The following is a 22,131-nucleotide window of genomic DNA, read 5'->3' as shown; positions in this document are numbered from 1 at the left end:
TCAGGTATGTAGAACACTGTATCCCCTATCAAGACCATGTTTTCAATCTAAAAAGCTACCTACAGGTTAAATATCAAAGTTTCTGCTTTTATTTATGTCAACAAATTCAAATTTGGAGTAGTAAAGTTACCAGATAAAGTCATTTAAAAGGAGAAATTTCTCATCTTCCTCTTCATCTTCCTCTTGCTCTTCCTCAATATTCACATTGCACAGCTAATCTAATATAAATGCCTATAAAATTTTAAATTTTTTATTTTTCTGTACACGTGTTGGCCCTTGTTTACACTCATGATACTGATATCTGTCTCATTACACCAAAGGCAAACACTGTGGCAATTAAATCTTTTTTACAGAATAATTGTAATGACAGACCTAAGTTAAAATATAATGCTTAATTTTATAGGTTTGATACAGCTACAACTGGTTCACTCTGGTGTTTAATCTAATTTTCTTCCACAAAGCTAAGAACATTACACAGCAGGAAATTGGTAAATGGTATGAAAATTTGTCTGGGTAAAAATATTTTACACTTTTTTTTTTTCTTTAATCATAGAATGGTTTGGGTTGGAAGGGACCTTAAAGACCATCTAGTTCCAACCCCCTGCTGTGGGCAGGGACACCCTCCACTAGACCAGGTTGCCCAAAGCCCCATCCAGCCTGGCCTTGAACACTTCCAGGGAGGGGGCATCCACAGCTTCTCTGGGCAACCTGTTCCAGTGCCTCACCACTCTAACAGTAAAGAATTTCTTTCTGACATCTAATCTAAATTGACCCTCCTTCAGCTTAAACCCATTACCCCTTGTCCTGTCACTGCACTCCCTGATAAACAGCCCCTCTCCAGCTTTCCTGTAGGCCCCTTCAGGTACTGGTAAGCCACAATTAGATCTCCCCGGAGCCTTCTCTTCTCCAGGCTGAACAACCCCAACTCTCTCAGCCTGTCCTCACAGGAGAGGTGCTCCAGCCCTCTGATCAGCTTCGTGGCCCTCCTCTGGACTCGCTCCAACAGCTCGATGTCTTTCTTGTACTGGGGCCCCCAAAGCTGGACGCAGTACTCCTGGTGGGGTCTCACAAGAGCGGAGTAGAGGGGCAGGATCACCTCCCTCGACCTGCTGGTCACGCCTCTTTTGATGCAGCCCAGGACACGGTTGGCTTTCTGGGCTGCAAGCACACACTGCCGGCTCACGTTGAGCTTCTCATCAGCCAACACCCCCAAGTCCTTCTCCTCAGGGCTGCCCTCAATCCATTCCTCACCCAGCCTGTAGCTGTGCTTGGGATTGCGCCAACCCACGTGCAGGACCTTGCACTTGGCCTTGTTGAACTTCATGCGGTTCGCACAGGCCCACCTCTGCAGCCTGTCAAGGTCCCTCTGGATGGCATCCCTTCCCTCCAGCGTGTTGACCACACCACACAGCTTGGTGTTGTCAGCAAACTTGCTGAGGGTGCACTCGATCCCACTATCCATGTCGCCGACAAAGATGTTGAACAGTGCCGGTCCCACTGCCAACCCCTGAGGAACGCCACTCATCACTGTTCTCCACTTGGACATTGAGCCGTTGACCACAACTCTTTGAGTGCGACCATCCAGCCAATTCCTTATCCACCGAGTGGTCCATCCATTGAATCCATGTCTCTCCAATTTAGAAACAAGGATGTCGTGCGGGACAGTGTCAAATGCCTTGCATAAGTCCAGGTAGATGACGTCAGTTGCCCTTCCCTTATCCACTGACGCTGTAACCCCATCGTAGAAGGCCACCAAGTTTGTCAGGCATGATTTGCCCCTAGTGAAGCCATGTTGGCAGTCACCAATCACCTCGTTGTTTTCCATGTGCCTGAGCATAGTCTGCAGGAGGGTCTGCTCCATAATCTTGCCAGGCACGGAGGTGAGACTGATCTGCCTGTAGTTCCCTGGGTCTTCCTTTTTTCCCTTCTTAAAAATGGGGGTTGTGTTTCCCCTTTTCCAGTTGGTGGGAACTTCGCCGAACTACGAGGACTTCTCAAATATGATGGAGAGTGGCCTGGCACTTCATCCGCCAGTTCCCTTAAGACCCATGGATACATCTCATCAGGTCCCATGGACTTGTGCACCTTCAGGTTCCTTAGATATTCTCAGACCTGATCTTCTCCCACAGTGTGTGGTTCTGCCTTCTCCCAGTCCCTGCCTTCTGCGACCTGGGCAGTGTGGCTTAAGCATTTGCCAGTGAAGACTGAGGCAAAGAAGTCGTTGAGTACCTCAGCCTTCTCCATATCCTGGGTAACCAGGTCACTCATTTCATTCCAGAGGGGACCCACATTTTCCCTCGTCCTCCTTTTATCACTGACATACCTATAGAAGCTTTTCTTCTTGTCCTTGACATCCCTGGCCAGACTAATTTCTGTCAGGGCTTTGGCTTTCCTAACCTGATCCCTGGCTGCTCAGACAGTGTCTCTGTATTTCTCCCAGGCTACCTGCCCTTGCTTCCACCCTCTGTAGGCTTCCTTTTTTTGTTTGACTTTGCCGAGGAGCTCCTTGTTCATCTATGGGGGCCTCTTGGTGTTTTTGCTTGACTTCCTCTTTGTTGGGATGCATCGCTCCTGAGCTTGGAGGAGGTGACCCTTGAATACTAACCAGCTTTCTTGGGCCCCTCTTCCTTCCAGAGCTTTGTCCCATGGTACTCTACCAAGGAGGTCCCTGAAGAGGCCAAAGCCTGCTCTGCTGAAGTCCAGGGTAGTGAGCTTGCTGCGCACCCTCCTCACTGCCCTGAGGATCCTGAATTCCACCATTTCGTGGTCACTGCAGCCATGATATATGATATCATATATCATATGATATGATATATATGATCTGTTTAATTTGAGAACTTCACTTGGATTTAAGATTTAAATATGCAGCAAAACAGTCCTTTCACCTCATTTTTCTTGCAGTCAGTGGAGAAAAGTTGGCAGTTTTAAAAGACTCCAGAGGGAAAGCAAGTCCACCTAAGTGAGCTTTTGTGTCTGTGTGGATTCCATCTACAGTTACAAAAATCTGATTCCATTTTTTTGTATTTATTCTGTAGGTAAATATAAAGAGAATAGTCAATATGTGTAAGACAGTTAGACTATGGTCCAGTATTCCAGCTGGATCAGAATAAAGATTCCAATCCATTCCCACACTCATCAGCAATTTCCTTCTCTTCTGGCCACAGACAAATTGGAATTGTAAAGTGGAACATATGTTTAGTCTTATTTCTGTATAGTTTAAATGAAAATATACATTTTAAAATTGGACACTCAGTGCCAAAGGTAGAACCCATCATAGTACAGACTTTGTATGCAAAGAAAGATCCAGATTTTTGTGATGCTTTATTGTTTTTCATACACTCTGAATTTTAGACAGGGAAAGATTACATTTCTTGAGGAGGCTTCTGTGCTACAGTTCTGCATTACTTGTGCCAGATGTTTTCTAGCTGGAATGCATATGTTGTATGAACACATTTATGTCTCTTTCAGCAGCATTAATGTTTACTTCTGCACATCCAGATGAAAACATTGGGTGGAGGCAGCTACCCAGATTTGAAGACAGATCTTCAATGCCTTACATGGAAACTTTCATCTATGAAGTGCTTGGTTATTCATCATATGTGACTTTCATGGTTCTTCATTCATAAGTGATTAGCCAAAGGTTTTCACATCTTAATGTAAAGAAAATGGGAATTCTTTAAAATATAGCACATTCAGATTTAATAAGGGTATATTTTCAGAAGCTAAAGACTTAGGTTGTCCTACGTTCCTGATTATAAGAATAATTTCAGTAGTGCAGGAATCTGTCCAATCATTCATTTTTTTATTGTGCCTGGATCCTACATATTTCCTACAGTTGCAACAATGCTTTATAAAGTAGATTTTTATATTATTTAAGAAGGCACAATAATAATAGTCTACATTGCAAATGAGCTTAAAGAAAATAAAATAGCTATTGAGTTTTCATTTGTCCCTTTGTAAGTGAGCTACACTGTGCAATTTGACATACCATTTACTTTAGTATTTTGAAAAAGCTCAAGCATGAAGAGGAAGAGAAGGAATAAAAAAATGAGTTCTATTGAAAATTATTTTTATTTATTTTGAAATTAAACTTCTCTAATTTAAGCAATAGAAAGAATATTCAACCAAATTTCCATTGGAAATTTCATTTGCCAATACCAACACTTTGCATCCCAAGGACATGTATGAATGGTAGATAGAGGTGAACATGAATGCCTCATTCTGTTATTTCTTTTTTCCCTCAGTACTACCGAAAACACTATACTAGATGGATATTTTATTTCCAAAGATACCTGTGTTTTCATCAGTCAACCATGGATCTAAGTTGGATTTTACTGGATGTTGTATTTAGTCATTATAGGCTTTGGGTATTACCAGCACTGAATATTCAGAACCTCTGCTTTTCCATTGTAGTGGTACTCTTCTTAATCAAAAGTGAACAAATAAAGCTCCATTACTGTAGGCATATATTCTACGAATATAATTTACAGTTAATCTAAAACAAAATCATACTGATGTACCTTTGAAGATTATGACTGGCAAATCATGTCCAGTTGGCGCTCCTCCTTAAAATCTCAATATCAGATATGCCACAGTTATTTTTGCTTACCTGCCTGTGCTGGGTTATATGGAAGCTTTCCTATGCTAAAAGAATCAAACTTGCAAAATTTCACTTTCTGCTTCTTAGAGAAAAAATTCTATAAAGATAAAAACAAATCCCTCATCACCTAGATTCACCCATCATTCACAGCTCCTATTTTAGTTATTAAGCCTGGATTTTGTCCTGACATTTTTCAAATTTACTTTAACACAGTGCATAGGAGCTCACTTTCAGCAGCTCCAGAAAGAGAAAAGTAAAAAAAATGTGAATTCTAAACTTAGTTTTAAATGATCTCACAAAAAATTTGTAAGTTGTTTTCTTTGAACTTGCCTGTGGCCTGTCCATGACCATTAGTAAAATAAGATCATGTAAACAGAAGAAAAATGGAGAACAAAATACATACACTGCATATTATGCTGTGGATGTGGTCAAATGGTTATGCATTACTGTATAGGTATGCAAGTATTAAAGGATACAGCAAAACAATATCTTCATTTGATGAAGCTATGTACCTAGGAGAGGCTATCAAAGATTCTTAAAAGGACAGAGAGATAGTAAAAATCAGCAAAAAATGCAATTCTCAGGCAAAAAGCTACTTTTTTTTTTTTTTTCTGAAGAAACATTACATCATCATTCCTATGGCTAAGTAAATATGTTAATGGTCTGTCTTTTGTGCATTGTTTGATTTAGCTAGGACAAATGTCTGCTGAAGTGTGAATCATTTCTTTTGTGTACTGAGAGATGAACTGAATATGTTACTAGTGATACTGTCTAACAAATTATTTCAATAATAGATTTCAAATCTATAAAACAACTTCAGTTTAAATTCATTATTAGCAGATATGTATGATGCAACCCCTATAAAAAATGCATAAGAATTGTGTACTTTGCACTCACTATATGGGTATGCTTTTGCAAAGGTTACATATGGCTATTTCACTTGCATAAAATTTCAGAATTTGAGTCTAAATGTTAGGTCATAATTGATATTGCGTCTTCTGGTTTACAAGAGAACAATGATGTACCCAGCACCAGGGTAATCCCACTGAAGTTTTCAAAGATATCATTCACAATTTTTCCTTTCTTTGCCCCAAATTATTTGTCAGTATAAAAAAGATTTCATTGTGCTGCCTCATCAAAAGCAAAAATACATGTAAGAGTTTCCCGTACCATCACTGCACCCCTTCTGCTAAGAATAGCTCCCCATGATCATACCTTTTACAAAGCAGCAGTATTTAGGGAAACACAACAGTTGTACTGTCTCAGCACTCGTTGAAAGGAACTGTATTCACCCCTCTAGCCTCCTACAAATGCTGGGTGTGATCAGTGAACCAAATCCACCACAAACTCGGCAATAAAAAAGACTTGTCACGGCAAGAGGCCCCTAATTTCTCTGGCATTGCCAGCGTATTATAGAATGGAGGTATGCTATCTCTTGAAACACCCAAGCAAGCATTTTCACAAAGACTGTTTGTCACAAGGGGGGACTTGTTTGCCTTGCAGAACATGCAATTAATGTCCTCACATCCTTATGGGACCAGAGAATGGGTTTAACTGCCGATCGCCTCTAGCCAACTTCAAATTATCAGGTTAAGTTTTGTGTGTTTCAGTGAGTTAAAATGATTCATAGTGCCAAAGCTGCAGATGTGGCTTTTGCCAAAGGGATATTGAAATGAAGTAACAAAGGAATAAAATGGCTAGTGGAAATGAAATAGTAGGACCTTGGTAAGTAAGGAGAAGTCAAAGAGTTGAGACATGGAAATAATGAGATTGAGACAGAGGAGGTACTGGTGGGAGCAGAGGGCTCCAATGGGCTCAGTTTGCACTCATTACACAGGTGAAGACTGGGAGGATGCACCTCTGGCATTGCCCTTGAACATACCAAAAAAACTACCACAAGCACAAGCATATAGTAATTTCTTGAGTAGCAGTAATCCTGCCTGTGCTGAAGCCACAGAGAGCTCCAAGACTGCCCCGTTGTCTAGACACGCTTGGGGATGGAGCTCATACTCCACTCTCAGCCCATGGCCACACCTCTGTCTACACCTCCATCATGCTCTGCCGCTCTTGGAGGGGGAGCTGGCACAGGCGACCCAGAGCTCTGCCCCAAATGCGGTGGGGATGCAACTGGCTGCTCTGCTTGTTAAGCCTGAGCCTGGTGCCGGGGCACTGTGGAAATAGCCGGAATCTGCATCACCAGGACCATCACTGCTCGTGGGCACAAAGTGAGGCAGAAATTCCAACTCACTTCAGGATTATATTTGTAATAAAGAAAATAAAACGCATGTAGCATTTGGACAAAATAATCTGTCCGATAATAATTTTCACTTAGGGTCCTGCATCTACAGCTACCATTATGAAAGTAGATAAAGAAATAGTAGTGCATGCAAACTGCGTTATACAACACTACTGAAAAATAGCTTCAGAAAAAATTGCTTTTCCTATGACTTGGATTTGATGGGAAGCAATAGATTTGGCTGTGCTGAATGACACAAGAGGGCTATGTTTTCTTATTTAATGGCAATTTGGGGTTTCAATATTTATTTCATATCATAACAGACTAAAAATTTAATAGTTTATCTCTTTTTCTACCCTAAAAATACGTATTTACTAATGTATTCAGCTTAGAACATCCCACAAGGAGCAGGAAAGTTTTAGCACAGAAATGAAAAGTTTTCAAGTGAGCAGAAGTAAAGATGACTAAGACTAGGCTATGTAGAAGATGCATTAGTAAAAACAACTAGCACTGTTATTATTCTGTCTTATGATGTGGAATTTGTGTCATATGATTAAATGAAAGAAAATACATCTAAACAATTTTGAAATATTTGTCTTAAGCTTTTTTTTTTGCTAAAAGAAAAAAAAAGTACCAAATTAACAAATTCACTAAAAGAAAAGGAAAAAAAAAAAGGTTGACACATCAATTACCAGAATAGTACTGTTCATTACAAGGATATAAATATATAAAATATATTAAGGGACATATTTCAGAAAATTAGCCAATGAAGTAAAAATCATCATTACTAGATACAGATGAAAAAAATGTATTTATTTATGACATTTAAAAACAAAAACAAAACCAGAGAAATGAAAAAAAGAGGGAAAAAATAAAATGAGGAAAAAGAGAAAAAAAATAGGAACTGTAAAGCAGAGAAATATTTTATTTTAGACTCTGAATGTAAAGTTTCCCCAGGGATGCCAGTTTCAGTAGCAGCTGAAACTACTTTAACTCAGATTTACTTAAGTGCAGAAAAGATGAATGCTTTAGTTTCCCCTAAAGAGTTACATTTTAGAATGAATACTCTGAGACCTTTCTTTGTCGTTGACATTTCAGTCCAGAGTTGATCTATGCCGTATCCAAGAGTCGCGCACACTCCGCGCAGCACTTTGCTGTACAAACAGGGGAGCCAGTGTCACTCAGAGGACAACTCACAACTTCATGTCTTCCGACTATTCATAGGTGAAAAGAGCAGTCCTGCCAATTCTCACTCTTTGGAGAGGTGGGGAGGGAAGGAGACTGCTCCTGCTCCACCACCATGTAGATACACAATCCTAGGTCCCCTGCGAGATTAAATCTAAAGCAGATTTCAAACCTATTTATTCCTGTTAACAGTAAAAAATTTTGCAGTCTGTTGAGAAGAGAAAAGGAAAACTTCACTTGTGTTTTAACAGGATGAAAAAAATCTTGTTTATTAAAATAGACAATTCCATTAAGTCAATCTTAACTTTTTACAATGAACAAGAAATCAGCATATTCATTTCTGATCACCCAGCAAACAACATGTGGGACGTGTATCAAGCCTTAGCTGAACAATTGCAAAGCAAGGACAACTTTCTCCTAATTTACTAGGGAAATTGAACAGAACAAAACTTAGGCCCATGCAATTTGTTAAAAACATGCACTATCTAAATTTATGGTCATTAAAATACTTAAGTAGATAAATAAGAAAACTAGGCTCATAACCAGACAGATTAGACTGTGGGGTAATTTTCTACGTTCTTCAATAAGTCCTTAACCAGCAACAAGAAGAAAAACATCTCTCTGCAATTAGGTTTATCTGATTTCTGTTCATTAAAGTGGGACCCAAACGAATAAACAGATGGGGAGCCACTATCAACAAAGTCCATGCTACTGGAAGTTATCACTGTAAAGCTAATTGACTGCATTTGATAGGAAAAGATCACTGTTACCAGCAGACTTGAATTCCACTGGGAATGTAAGAGAAAATGTCTCTAGAGCCCATTTGCGTTTTCCTCAGACAATGACCAGCACTTCTAAGGGTACATTTGCTCAACAGGGAGCAGAGCGCTCCCCTGTGCAGCCAGGCACACCTCTGGTCTTACTCTATACTGCCAACATCAATAAAATCACAGAACAGCCCAGGTTGGAAGTGACCTCGAAAGACCACCAGGTCCAAACTCACATGGGAAAAGGAGCCTAGTTGAGATTATCTAGCACCCTGTCCCACTGCATCTTAAAAACTTACAGTGACGGGGACTCCACCATGTTGCTGAGGAGGTTGTTCCAGTGATTGTTCTCATTGTAAAAAAATTCTTTCTTACACTGAGAAGAAACCTCTTGGTGCAACCTTTACCTGTTACCCCTTGTCTTCTCCATGTGGCTCCTTTTGAAGAGAGTCTCCATGCTCTTTTGTAGCTGCCCTTTAAGTACTGGAATACTGTGATGAGGCCCCCCTGAGCCTTCTCTTCTCCAGTGAGAAGAGACCTAATTTCTTCAGTCCTTCCCTATAGGGTAGGTTCTCCAGCCCTTTGATCATCTTTCTAGCCCTCCTTTGACCTTCTCCAGTCTTTCTTGACTAGTGGGGACCAGAACTGGACACAGTACTCCAAGTGCAGCCTGACAAGCGCTGAGTAGAGTGAGATGATCACATCTCTATCTCTGCTAGTAATACCCCTGAAGATGCAGCTCAGAATCCAATTTGCCTTGGTTGGTGCAGCAGCACTCTGCTGACTCATGTTCAGTGCGTTGTCCACTAGGACCTCCAGGTCCCTCTCAGCAAGGCTGCTCCCCAGCCACACAGATCCGAGCCTGTATTGGGCTCTTTGTTTATGTCATCCCAGCTGCAGGACTTGCACTTTGTTAAACTTCATACAGTTCTTGCTAGCCCACTCTTCCAGCCTGTCCAGGTCTCTCTGCAAGATGGCTCTCCCTTCTGATGCGTCCACCTCACCAGCCAGTTTAGTGTCATCATCAAACTTCATGAGGGTGCTTTCAGTGCCGTCGTCCAGATCATTTATTAAGATGTTGAACAGTGTGGGGCCCAGTGTCGATCCCTGGGGGACCCTACTCGTGACAGGCTGCCAGCCTGAGTGGAAATGCTAGTTTCTCTTTGGAATTGTTCCTCTCATTCAATGACTGCCTAGCTATACAGAATACGACTTGTGTGTGTAAAACACAATCTTTTATGGGAAACACCCAACCAGGCCCTAAGGCTAACAATTCCACCTTTTCTGTTTTCATTTTCGCATTAACGATAATAATTACACATTGCCCCACTTTTCCTTTGCTCTTAGAGTGTGTTAGAGAGTTTACATTAGCTGACTGCTACTGTTAGTTTGCCTTCTAATTCTCTAACATAGTTGTGGCCTTCAACTAACAACAACAACAACAAAAAGTAAAATGTGACCTATTATATTGCCAAATAAATTAGACATCAACTTCCATTTAGAGACCTTCTTCTCTAGGAAGAAGGACGCTACTGTTATTTGTTTCAGGTGATGCCTATGACATTTATTTTTGTTTCTATGTGATGAACAAGGTGTCATTACCCCGGGACTGTCTAATTGTTGAAAAGGTACGAGACTTTCACATGAATTGCATGCCAAAAGCTGGAGGAGAAGATGAGGGGAAGCGAGGACTGAAGAGGAAGTACCATTTCTTTTCTTGCACAGGGTCAGGCTAAGTAGGGCCAGACCTGAGGAAAACCTGTTTCAGTAAAAAGCATGCAAGCGAAGGCATGTGAATGTCACTAATGATGTTGACCATTTCAGCTGAGCTGATTTTTAATTTAGGTACGGTGAGATATGTTTCTCCAGGAGATGAACAGTTCTGCCACCAGGCAAAGGCATGTTTTCTGTGGAACATGAGAAGGGATGAAAACTCTGTCAGAAATTTGCCTTTAATGTTTTAAAAATCATAAATGAAATTCTTCACTGTCTGGAAAGCCTGTGTCTGAATTTTAACAGTCAAAAATCATAGGCTTTTTCAGAGAGATACAATTTGACAACACTGATATTACTATTCATGTCATAGGTAATTCCCCCCCCCGCCTTTGCAAAAGATGTGAGCACAGTGAAAAGGAGAGTTTATCTAGTGTAAGATTAAAAAATCCAACCCTCTCTAAATTTAAACTCACTTTCCCCATATATTCTGTCATTTCAGCTGACTTTGCATCATGCTGCCCCTATCTTGCCTTCCTACTGTGAAGCCTCTCCTTTTATTATTATGATAACTTTTCCAACACACTATATGTGGAATAACATTAAAACACATAAGAAAAGATGAAACTCCAAAACTATACACCTGAAACAAGCAATGGTCAGAGAGCTCTAAAACTAGGACTAGATTAGAAGTAGAATCTTAATGGTTCCTTTAAAGCAAAATATTCTTTTATGTTGATTTTCATGAATGCTTTTACCTCTGCACAAATAAGCATAGTGGAAATGAATTTGTCTGATGACATTGAGATTAGCCCGCTGTTTGGGCTATTGTCTCTGGAAATACTGTTCCAGGGTAATACAACACTGGTTTGATACTGACATATTCTTCTGCTTATTCCCAGCAGAATCAGTAATGATCAGTAGTTTTGCACTGGGATCTCCTACCTATATCTTGTTTTCAGTTACACCTCATCCTGCTTCCACACTGGCAAACAAGAGATAAACACATTGGAAATGCACAGGTTTTGTCTTCATGACCTTCAAACTAGAAATTATCAAAGGCATGAAAAACCCAGTCAGGTCCATTTTATTCTATGAAAATTCAAAAGGTCATGAATTCCTAACATCCGTTTATGTTTCTGCAAATCTGCCCTGAATTAGAAAGGTCAGGTTCCTTCTTGAACAAGGAAAGAACATTTTTCCCAGGAAATCTGCTAAAGTAAACCTGGAAAGCTTTTGTGGGGCTCTTTCTCATTTTAAAAAATAGTTTGTAGCTTTGTATCACAAAATCTGCATGAAACAACCTATTAAAAAAATATTCAGGCAGATTAAATTGCCTATGCTTTTACATTTCAGCTGTGATGAAATGGCAGAACCATTTTGTTTCTGTTAGTGAAAAGCATTGCATAAAAATGATCGACAGAGAGATGGTTAGTTCTGATTTGTAATATAACACTGTATACTTCTGTTGCTACTCTGGAGTCCATGGCTTTACTGTCTAGTTATGAAACATGAATGAGATCAATCCCTAGAGCATCGATCTCAGAGTGTTTCTGAAGGATATCGTCATTGCTTTTACAGAAATGTACTGAGATTGATTCTCTTCTTACTTAACATGAGTCAGGACATATCTTTAAGAAAATATTAATTGCACTTGCCAGAATAATTTTAGCAGGAATGTCTAAGGTATTTGCAGCCATAGATCCCATATATCTCAGATTACAGTCAAGCCTATTACTCGTGATACTTACAATGTCATGCAAAAGATTTTTAGATGAAAATTTATCCCACTTTGTTGTTTCATTTTCAAATAATTTCAGAAACATTTTTAATGCTTTGAGTATAAGCAATATGAAAAAGAACTGATAGAAAATCTTCAGACTTATCAAATGATAATATAAGTACAAGTAATGACATCTTTTGAGCTGCTGGGTATTAATAAAGTTATTCTAAGTTTTTAATTGGTATTCGTGGGAAGTTTCAGAGTATTTTAGAATAGGGGTTTGAAAATGATCACAGGCCTGCTTAATTTTTCGTATATGCCAGTGTTTTGTTATTGAACCTCATTAGTTTAGGGGTTTTTTTTCTTTCTCCAGGATCTGTTTTATCTATTACAGTGGCTGTAGTGAATCTTTACCTGACATTCAAATATAGTTTCAATAAGAAATTGATATGATCATATTTTACTCAAAAAGAATTTACTATTTTATGAACTAGATTTAATACATCCATGTGATTGCTTGCAGGTTGAAAGATTAGATGTGCTAAACTACAGGCTGGGTGGGAAATGGATTCAGAGTAGCCCTGCAGAGAAGGACTTGGGGGTGTTTGTCAATGAGAAGCTCAACATGAGCTTGGGCAACGTGGTCTAGTGGAGGGTGTCCCTGCCTGCAGCAGGGGGGGTGGAACTAGATGATCTTTAAGGTCCCTTCCAACCCAAACCATTCTATGATTCTATGATTCTATGAGCCAGCAATGTGTGCCTAAAGCCCAGAAAGCCAGCTGTGTCCTGGGCTGCATCAAAAGAAGCATGACCAGCAGTTCGAGGGAGGCAATTATCCCAGTCTACTCTGGTCTCACCTGGAGTCCTGTGTCCAGCTCTGGGGTCCCCAGTACAAGAAAGACATGGAGCTGTTGGAGCGAGTCCAGAGGAGGGCCACAGATATGATCAGAGGGCTGGAGCACCTCTCCTATGAGGACAGGCTGAGAGAGTTGGGGTTGTTCAGCCTGGCAAAGAGAAGGCTCCAAGGCTTATTGCGGCCTTCCAGAACCTAAAGGGGACCTACAAGAAATCTCAAGAAGGTCTGTTTACAAGGGTATGTGATAACAGGACAAGGGATAAGGGCTTTAAATTAAAAGACGGTAGGTGTAGATTAGATTTAAGGAAAAAATTCTTCACTATGAGGGTGGTGAGGCACTGGAACAGGTTGCCCAGAGAAGCTGTGGAGGCTCCATCCCTGGAAGTGTTCAAGGCCAGGCTGGATGGGGCTTTGGGCAATGTGGTCTAGGTGGAAGATGTCCCTTCTCATGGCAGGGGGGTTTGAACTAGATGGTCTTTAAGGTCCCTTCCAATCTAAACCATTGTATGATTGTATGATTTTGCATTTTTATCTTCAGAAATACATTATAATATCTGGCCCAAGGGGATGATAAACAATTTGTCAATTCAGTAATCTCAATTAGTACATCCTTTACTTGAATGATTCTTATCAAAATGAAATCAAACTTTTTTCTTATTTTTATTTTTGTCATGGTATATTTTTTAATTAAGTTTAAAGTGTGCAACAGCTGCTATTTTAAATGCTGTTTTGTGAATAATTTTAATTAAATTTAATTCCTTGGCTTAACGTTGACATTAACAGTAAGTAAAAATCAATTGCCTAGAAAAGAAATTAATCCTTTTCTATCTTCTGCACAATTTAGAAAGGATATAAAAGGTAGCAACTTGAACAATTGCATATGAAGCCATGAAATTCCTTCAGTAAATTTGCATAGGCATGAGTCTAAGTGAAGGAAGGAGTTAAATTAGAGTCAGACATTCAGAAATGTTAGAAAAAGAGTAAGAATTGTGTTAAGCCTTCTTCACAGATGCAATCTTTTCACATGAGGATTTTGTTTAAATAGTTAATAAACCTAACCAATAAAGTTAATAAAGAAGTTATTTCTGTTTGGACAGTTTATTTTATTTTACTCTACTGCATGTAAAATATTCAATTGTTTCACACTAGATAGGTTCATAGCTGCACCACAGTTCAAAAATCTCCTTTGACTTCTAACAGAGCTCTGGCTTGTCACACGACTTTCGTATTTTAAAGCTGATTTAAAACTGCCCTTAACTGTCTCACCACCAAATACATCAAAATTCTCACTGCAGCAGAAAATGAATCAATACACCCTGCATGTAGTTCATATATAGTCTTTACAAACATTTAGGTGTTTTCTCTGCCAGTGGTGGACTGGCACTGGCCCAGTCTTATCTAATGCTTGGACTAAACACTCACAGTCACTCTCTTCTTTACCCACGCTAGTTGTTTTTCTCTTGAGCATCACCACTCTAATGCAGCTACATTTCAGTGACGTCTATGTCCTTGTTTCTTTTCTCTTGCATTCCTTTCCAGTAGTCTTACTACAGAAAAGTGGACTAATAGCTCAATTGAAACAGGCCATAAATACATTAATGGCACTCGGGAACAGACATTGTGTTCCCAGCCATACATATTTATAATACACTTATTAATTTGTTTGCATAAAAGCACTGTCACAGAGGTATGCTTCATCTGTAGAGAGTGTTCTTTTTGGATAAGTAATTCAAATCTAGAAGCAGTACATAATGACCTGACATGCAGTTAAAATAAATTAAAGGTTGTAGATGTTACTTTCTGAATGTCAGGTCAGTGCTGGAATAAAAATTGTTTTCAACCTACCACGTAGGTGGGAACATTAGGGACTTGACCCAGTTGACTAATGCAAATAAACCACTCATAGCCCAAGGTACCGATGCTTGGCAGCTGAAAAAAACCCAACAAAACCCCTAAGAATGCACAGTTGCTATCCAAAAGTGCAGTGTGTATTTTCTTCCAGGAACTCAGTATTATCGCCTTTAACAACCATTTGTTGAAGACAAGTGGTTTTCTTCAACAACAACCATCACCTTCACCTTCATTAGTTCTTTAATCGATTAAAACTACGATTTCAAAGTTTATATTTTTAAGCTTTTCTTCATATCTATGATTTCTTCGATCTCATTTTTTACTGAAAAAAGAGTGAAGAGTTCAAACATTTACTATGGTACAAGAGCTAGCACCTTTAAACAGCCACTGAATAGTATTTTGAAGTGAGACAGAGTGAAGTTCATTTTGGAAGCTTGTGCTTCACAGAGGAAAATCGCCCTTTGAAGCTATCTCTTTGCATATATTGCTTATAGAGACATGTTAAATGCCCCATTTTACACAGCAAAATCTTAGTGAGATGCATCCCATCCACTTGCAAGAAAATCTATACCTCTTTCACTCGGACTTCTTTGCTCAGTCACAGATTCTTTCAGATTCTCATAATGCTGGGTTTTTTGGTTTTCTTTGCTTGTTTGTTTGTTTGTTTTGTTTATTTTTTTAAGATGTCTTAAAAATATTTCTTAAAAGGACTAAAATTTTCAAAACATTTAAATACCTATATAAGTTTTCTGATATTTAGTGAACCATGGGCTTTTAATTCTTCCAATTCATTTTCCACTCCAGAAATACTGCAGAAAGTGCTTTTCTGCTTCAAGCTTTCTCTCCAATGTCCCTCTCTAAAATGTGGACCTTGTTCCAGTATTGGTATCTCTCTTACTCTTCCTTTGTTCTTCGGTAAACTTAAAAACCCCAAACCGTCCAAAAAAAATTCAACTAATGGTATAATTAATAATTACCAAAGTAAATATTTTACAGTTTGTGTTCATTACTTACCAAAGAATTTCTGTGCATTAACTTGTGATGATGGTTGTTGTGTTAATGTGTATGTAGGGGAGATAATGATTTCAGGCAATTTGGGGCTATTCACTTTGAGATCCAGAAACAGCAATATGATAAAAGCATCTAGGCACTCTGTTTTTTTTCTTGCATCACTAAAGTATGCATTTGGGTCAATTTCAGCAGAGAAAACTCAATTAGAACAGTTATTTCTTTCAGTTATTTACTCAGATGTAAATTTAGATGAGACAATACTTCATTTGTGTCCTACTACTAAAGAGGAAATCTGTGCATCCAAAATTATTCGATATATGAACACCTTAGTATACCTTTACTTGTAACAGCCATCCAGGGCCATCAAGACCCATAAAAAGATTTGTATGTAAACAGTAAAATGGATATAGAGATGTAAAAAATAGAACATGGGAATCTTTTCATACACAGAAAAGTGTGACCATATAATTCACTAGTTAGCAAAGTTATGTTATCCTTTAATATAAGTATGCTTAGGGCTACAGGTATATAACTTCAGATGTCTGTATGTAATTCCCATTGAAGTTTGCTTTTTGGAAAAAGATGCTTGTATAGACATCACAGGATATAATCCATGGCAAATCTCAAATCCCTGAAGAACAGTTATGAAAAGGATAGCATTTTTTAATACCTTCTTTAAAAACACATGGGATGATGCATTGTAATATATTACCTTGATTTCCATTTTAAACTTCTGCATGAGTTCCTCTGGATGGTGGCTCTTCAGAGCATGTTGCAGGGTCTTCTGGAGAGTTCCAGTAATTATATCGTTACATATAATAAACATTATAACCCCATAAATCTTGCAAATTAGAAATAGTCATTCTCTCAAACAGAAGTTCACAACCAAGTTCCTTTCCATGCCTAAACCACCAAAACCAGGTTTTGTGTTGCAGCATCATAGAAAAAGCAAGCCAAATATTTGAAAAAGGTTTTCTACTAGTCCTCTCAGAAGAGCACAATGTGTTAAATTATTGCAATGCATGTTTTCAAGTTTTCTTCAAAATGGGTTACTTCCTTCTGAATTCTGCATTTGCTGTTGCATTCAGGGATTCTGGGTGTGTCTACCTTGGACAGCCACTGAGATATTTAGACACACTATACAGAAGACATCTGATGTTCAAAATGACTAAGATACCAAAGAACAGATAAACAGTGGGGTAGAAATTTGGAAACCAAGTGTTTACAAGCCATGACCTGGTATTAAAATTCATATAGTAATTCATTAAAATGCACATAACTGAAGAGGTTTCATGGGAGACCTTATGGCATGGCAGCAGCATGCGTCTAAGTGCCTTTTACTGGTGTACTGTGTTTTCCTATATTCAAAAGTGAGTTGGCTGAGGCTAATTCTCTGAACTGACAAGAGGATTTCTCACCTGTCAAGGCTACATAAAGACAATCCCTTTTAATCCAGTTGGGGATTTCCCCTGTCTGGATACAATCAAAGACAATTTTCTCTGTTTCAACGTATTCTAACTCAGACTTTGCTTTCCCAAGATTTCTGAAGATCTTCGTTTGGAGTTGTGTTCTGTTATAAAAAAAAAAAAGAAAAAAAGAAAAAAAGAAAAAAGAAAAAAGAAAAAAGAAAGAAGAAAAAAGAAAAAAGAAAAAAGAAAAAAGAAAAAGAAAAAAAGAAAAAAGAAAAAAAGAAAAAAGAAAAAAAAGAAGAAAAAGAAGAAAAAGAAGAGTTTGTAAGGAACCGGTTACTTAAACTGCAAGAAAGATGCAATAACTCAGAATATGAGGAAGAAACATCCTGTAAAAATGTAGGAAGAAAAAGATGTCAATGTTGTAGCACAGGCTTGCCAAATAAGCTTATTTCAGCATATTTTATAATACACTGGGTAAAACTTGCGTAAGGTAGTTAAGCTGAAATATTTTCCTGCTTTTTGTAGCTGGTGTTTCTAAGTTCCCTGATTTCTTTCTTAATTTCTTCATGATTCCCGGCTCCCCCCCACTTCCCAACTATGCATGGAGATTATAATAGCATTCTTTAAAATGTATTTTCTCTCTGTGAAAAAAGCTCATTATTTTTCTGCATTATTTCTATCTTTGATTCATCAACTATCCAATATACCTTTTGTCATCCATAGGTTCATTTCCATAAAATACTTCATAGGACAGAATGTCAGCCTGAGCATTATTAAAGGCTTCTTTCCGATCAGCCCTTTCATCCTCGTTCTTCCTGATAAGCTGACTGATGTACCGTTGTGCCCCAGGGACATCACAATACATGGTGTGAACCTACCATGGATCAAAAATTAGATCGTATTTCCTGTAAAGCTGGCACATCTGTTTGCAATTCATGTAGTTCACATAAAAACTGGAAGGACAGAAAAACTTTTTTCCATGATGCCATTCTCCTGCTTCACTAATTTATCTTTTAAAATAATGCCAATTAAGGAGTGTGCAAGTTGGTCTAATCAGTTTTCTATAAGTTGACTTTCAGTGGGTATATATGGTTCTTTAATTCCATATGTTATTCTGAAAATCTCACCTAGCCTTTAAATCAATGTATACAAAAAACCTTTTCTAATTTTTTAAGACAACAACAGTAATAACTTTTTTCCTTATTGAACTTTTTAGAAAACTCAATAATATTTCTTCTTTGGAGTAACTGAGTTCTTACCTTCTTGACAAGTGTTTTCAAGAATATTAGCACTGTGATTTGAGGTTTCATTGCTTTGTTATATCTCCTTTGACTTTGTAGGAGCTCGGTGACCTCTCTCTCCCGTTTCTGTAAAGATTCCTGTATCTTTTGCAGTATGGCGTGTGCTTGCCAAAGATATCCCTTTTCTGTCAACCATTCAGGCTTCTCTTCTTCATTAGCTACCTGGGGAGGGCACCAAAGCTAACTCATACACTAAGCCAGGATCTAGATTTTCATTCATTTCATATGAAATTGCCAAGATTTTTAATGAATAAAGTACAGCAAAAATGGAGACATATAAGATAGATGATATAAAAAGATATACTGAAAAAGAAGGGCTGCTTGGTTCTAACATTCAGAATATAGTTTTTATAATCCAAAGAAATAGATCTTTAAAAGATTTTGTAGCAAAGTTTATATTATCTAATATTATGAGAACAATAGTACACTATCGGTCATTCCAGGAGAATAAGAATTAATTTCTTTACTGTGGTGTTTTAGTCATGCATCACCAATTTATCATTCTCAAGACATGTATATATTTGCGCAGGTTTTACTATCAGTTAGTCCCATGTTTTACTTCAGCCTTTGCTAGAGTCAGCCTGAATGCCTTTGAAATACCTGCAATAATCCTAAAACCAACCAGTTTAATTTCCATTTTTGTGCTTACTTGTTCTATTTTTAATTGTAAAATGACTGATACATCTGCTTTTTCTCCTTCTGGCTTTTCAGACTTTTGCTGAAGTATTTTTACCTGGACACGCATGAGGTCATGCACTCCTTCCACATATAAACTGATGTTGTGAAGTTCCTGCAAAGCTGAATTGAAAACAATAGGAAAAAATAGTAAGAACAACTTAAACATTTCTAATATTCATTTCCAACACGCAGAATATTGCCTAGGCAGGCCAAATCATCTCCCTTTAAAAATCAACAACTTATAATGAACTAATAAATTTTAATAATCAAGAATTCAATTTATTTATTGAAACTCAAGGAATATTAAAGGGGTCGTGCTTTGTTTTGTTTTAAAGTTTTAAAGGGAAAGCTACCAGTTGTGAAATAAACCTACTCAAAGCCAGTTGTGCTAAGGCATTTGGAGTCATGACAGACACTATTTGTAGCTTCAGCATTCCTTTATTATTCCACCTGTGACACAGCATTGTAATGGAAAAGCTTATATTGACTTCAGTCAGCTGGTATGCATCTCAGTGTAAACAGAAAAACAAACAGGAAAGAAAATAGAGAGATCAAGAAATTCTGTCTCTGGAAAACAAAACTCACTCAGTGTGTGCTGGGTATAAAGATAATCTAGGTTTTTACACAAATTTTCTCGAATCCAGACCTGCAAGACAAGAAAAGAAAATAGCAGGAAATCAATGTTAATAATGTTCATTATATTTCCTTGGGGAGAATAATCGCAGAATCATAGAATGGTTTGGGTTGGAAGGAAATGTAAAGATCATCTAGTTCCAAATCCCTGCCAATCAATAATAGTGAATTAATGTTGTGGACACAGGCACAAACTACACTAATGGGATGTTGTGCAGTAATTGGTTCTTACTAGAAAAGAAAATATAGAAATAAATCAGACGCTGCTCAGACTCTAGGGTTTTCACAAAAGCTTGTACCAAAATGTCCTATGCTTCTATTTTCTTTAGCATTTGTCCACATTACTGGAAGGAAAGAAAAGACGAAAATAACAGAGACTCCTGAAACATTTGAAGGACAAGAGCTTTTGGAAACACAGTCCTAAGGCAACCCTGAAGAAAAGGTTGTGTGTGTCAAATCTTGCCAGCATTATTTGGTCTAAGGGAAGGTATTCCTTCTTCCTACAGGCCTTAGAACATTATATCTTCATCACTTCTTACTCCTTATTACAATATTTTTGCTAAAATTCCTTGCTATATAACAATTAGGTCAAAGGATTTGTAAAACTCTTGATTTTTCAGTTTATCAGTCAGAAATAGGGTATTATTGTGGCAGACATTGTTGAAAGTGTTTGAAAAGAGAGAACCTTAATTTTAAATACTGGCACGATGCAAAATTTAATCAAAAGGTGGTACTACCTCATTTGGAAGAAAAAAAAAAGAAAAAAACCCCACTCTTCCCTGAGACCTTCAGTCTGAAATCTTACAGAAATCTGCATTCAGTTTCATAAACGCAAAAGAAAATTTAGCTCTGAGACTCCTCCCCCCCCCCCCCCCCCCCGGCCCCGGCCCTGTCACAAGGTTAGCCAAGATCTCCCTGAATACATGTCTTGGAGCAGTGCAATGAAGGGTGGCTGTTATAAAGGAACATTGAAGATTTGCAAAATTGCAGAAAGACTTGCACATATTACGTGGCATAAAACACTGTACAAAAAATAGCAATTATCAGACCATGCTGACAGATGCTATCTATAAAAAAACAACAAATTTCTTTCTTTTTCCACCTCTGCAGCCATCTCAGAGCTGTAGTAAACTGAAGTTGCATTATTACAGAGAAATTTGGAAAACCTGGGGGATTTTAAGCACATTCCTTTTTCCTGAGAACTACCAAGTGATGTAGCTTTGCTGCTAGGTCAACCAGTTGCATTCCAGTGTTGTAGTAGCTTAGATGAGGTGAAGTTTTTGTTGATTTTAACGCTAACTGCTAAACAAAAAATAACCAATGTGCTCTGTTGTGATTTTAAAACTCTTCAAACGACATGAAATGTGAAATGTGAGAGAGGAACGACAATTTAATAATTTTTAGTGGAACAAATAATATAGTATGGCAAAAAAAAGTACATCATCTTCCTTTGTGTTTAAAGGTTCAAAAACTACTTGGACGCTCTGAAAAAAAGGACGGCAGGTGCATAGCAGTTCAATCTTAGCTGATTTAGATGTACAAATCTAAAGGCAGACAGAGTGGTTTCCATGCCCCTTAGGCCCCTGGAAACAATGCACGCTGAAAATGGTAATGAGAACACTGTCTAACTCCAAGAAGAAAATCCAAGCTAGCTTTGTTTACCTTTTCTTCTTCCCCTTTCTCTGTTTGTTTCTTCATTTGGTGAAGGAGATCTTCCTTCTCTTGGATCAGTTGTCTGTTTGTTTCCCTCAGGCTCTGAAGGCAGTAGAATAAGGCAAAAGGGATTACAATTCCTATGTCAGTGCTTCATTTTTCAAAAAGGCCTACAGTTTGGGATTTCTGTTCCACACATGTTGAGAAGTCCTGGAGCTACTTAGTCCAGGCTACTAAGTCCTGGAGATCTTGCACAAAAAGTAATAACAATTAACTGATTTACAATGACCGTATGTGACCAGAGGCAGTCTGATTCTAAAGACCCTTCCTAAAGGTGTGAACGTGCTGAACCTTTTCCTCAGTAGCAGAACAGAAGGAACAAGATAATATCTGTTCATGACAAGAAAAGCATTACACATCCTATATATTATCTTTTTTCTTTTTCTTTTTTTTTTTCTTTTTCTGTTTTTCCTGAAAACAAAGCTATTTCCAAGTGCATAAGCACAAACAGT

The 22,131-nt window shown here is 38.2% G+C and overlaps 1 protein-coding gene across 1 annotated transcript in view; it reads right to left on the bottom strand.

Moving 5' to 3' along the window:
* Window positions 1–8,376: 8,376 nt before the first annotated feature.
* LOC129199297 (uncharacterized) overlaps window positions 8,377–22,131 on the bottom strand; it is a 35,343-nt gene continuing 21,588 nt past the window's right edge. Inside the window, exons 8-14 of the mRNA XM_054809566.1 lie at window positions 21,629–21,721; window positions 19,919–19,979; window positions 19,389–19,453; window positions 18,614–18,817; window positions 18,062–18,228; window positions 16,655–16,726; window positions 8,377–10,695 (exon numbers count right to left, since the gene is read on the bottom strand). Of these exons, the coding sequence (XP_054665541.1) occupies window positions 16,705–16,726; window positions 18,062–18,228; window positions 18,614–18,817; window positions 19,389–19,453; window positions 19,919–19,979; window positions 21,629–21,721 (612 nt within the window). The 3' untranslated portion in view covers window positions 8,377–10,695; window positions 16,655–16,704. The remainder of the gene's footprint in view (window positions 10,696–16,654; window positions 16,727–18,061; window positions 18,229–18,613; window positions 18,818–19,388; window positions 19,454–19,918; window positions 19,980–21,628; window positions 21,722–22,131) is intronic.

The sequence above is a fragment of the Grus americana genome, chromosome Z (assembly GCF_028858705.1).
Source record: "Grus americana isolate bGruAme1 chromosome Z, bGruAme1.mat, whole genome shotgun sequence".
Taxonomy (NCBI): Eukaryota; Metazoa; Chordata; class Aves; order Gruiformes; family Gruidae; genus Grus; species Grus americana.
Note: the sequence above shows the minus strand (reverse complement) of the source record. Positions and strands in the feature narration are given on the sequence as shown.